This window comes from Elaeis guineensis, chromosome 2, assembly GCF_000442705.2.
Source record: "Elaeis guineensis isolate ETL-2024a chromosome 2, EG11, whole genome shotgun sequence".
In the NCBI taxonomy this organism is placed as follows: Eukaryota; Viridiplantae; Streptophyta; class Magnoliopsida; order Arecales; family Arecaceae; genus Elaeis; species Elaeis guineensis.
In genome coordinates this window covers 127081280-127082275 of record NC_025994.2, presented here as the reverse complement: position 1 = coordinate 127082275, position 996 = coordinate 127081280, and the positions used below count along the sequence as shown (strand labels likewise).

The 996-nt window shown below is 45.0% G+C and overlaps 1 protein-coding gene across 2 annotated transcripts in view; it reads right to left on the bottom strand.

Annotated features, from left to right (window-relative positions):
* Window positions 1-660, bottom strand: part of LOC105042048 (uncharacterized) — a 6672-nt gene extending 6012 nt beyond the window's left edge. For both annotated transcript variants that reach the window (XR_002164696.3, XM_010919175.4), the window contains exons 1-2: window positions 398-660; window positions 132-314 (exon numbers count right to left, since the gene is read on the bottom strand). Coding sequence is in view for 1 of the 2 variants with exons in the window: in XM_010919175.4 (XP_010917477.1) it covers window positions 132-270 (139 nt within the window). In the remaining variant the exon portion in view is untranslated. The remainder of the gene's footprint in view (window positions 1-131; window positions 315-397) is intronic.
* Between the last annotated feature and the right edge of the window lie 336 nt (window positions 661-996).

Sequence of the window (996 nt, the reverse complement as noted above, 5' to 3'; positions counted from 1 at the left end):
GAACAAGCCCACCCGTCAAGATCGATCGATCGATCGCAAGTAACAACCAACCACGCAAGAAGAAGATCACCATCGACATTAAACCCAATTACATACCGACAAAGAGAAGAAGAAGAAGAAGAAAAACGGACCGAGCTTGGTGAACTCGCCGGAGGAGAGGGCGTCGGCGTAGTACTTATCGTTGTAGCGAACGGGGAAGAGAGCGGTGTTGAGCTTCTTAAGCTGCATCACGTTCTTGTCCCGAACACCATCCAGCGATATCATTCCCATCTCTCCCACACCGCTCCCTTCGGCCCCCGCCCGCCGCTCTTTCTCTATTATATATTTTTCTGTCAAATATATAGTCCCCACGCAGCAAGATATCGTATCAACCAAGTAGGAGGAGAAGGAGCAAAACCTGAGAATAATTATACGGAGCCAGTGATGATTGGTCGCTGTCTATTCCTCCTTCTGCTTCTTGTTCCAGGGATACAACAAATGGCTGCCAATTTTTTGAATATAAGCCCAAAAATTAGTTACGCAAACGCAGCCCTAGGGTTTCCACGGACCAGCTCGACCCAGATCCCCTCCTATCATGAGGATCCATTTCCTCGACCTACATTAGCGGGCGCTTTATTTTCTGGCGGGGGTGACGATGGGGAATTAAAACAGAAGGCATTACATTACATTACCATAAACCACTTACGTAGCTGACAACTAACAGTCGCCCAAACCCTGAACCGCGCACTAATTTACATAATAGAAGAAGACACATCAGATGATAATAATCTTTGCAAAGTAAACAGCAGAGGATGCTTCCTATCAAGATTAAATGAGCCATTCAAGGCACACCTGGCAGCCCGGTTCTCTAATTGATTTCCTTTTCTGGAGATTTGACAGATTGAATGCAAAATAAGATTGCTTTCAACACAAAATATCCTGCATTAAAGGAGAAACCGAGCACCAATAGAATTAGATTTAGTAAAAATAGAGATAATAACCAGCGGACCCCCTTTA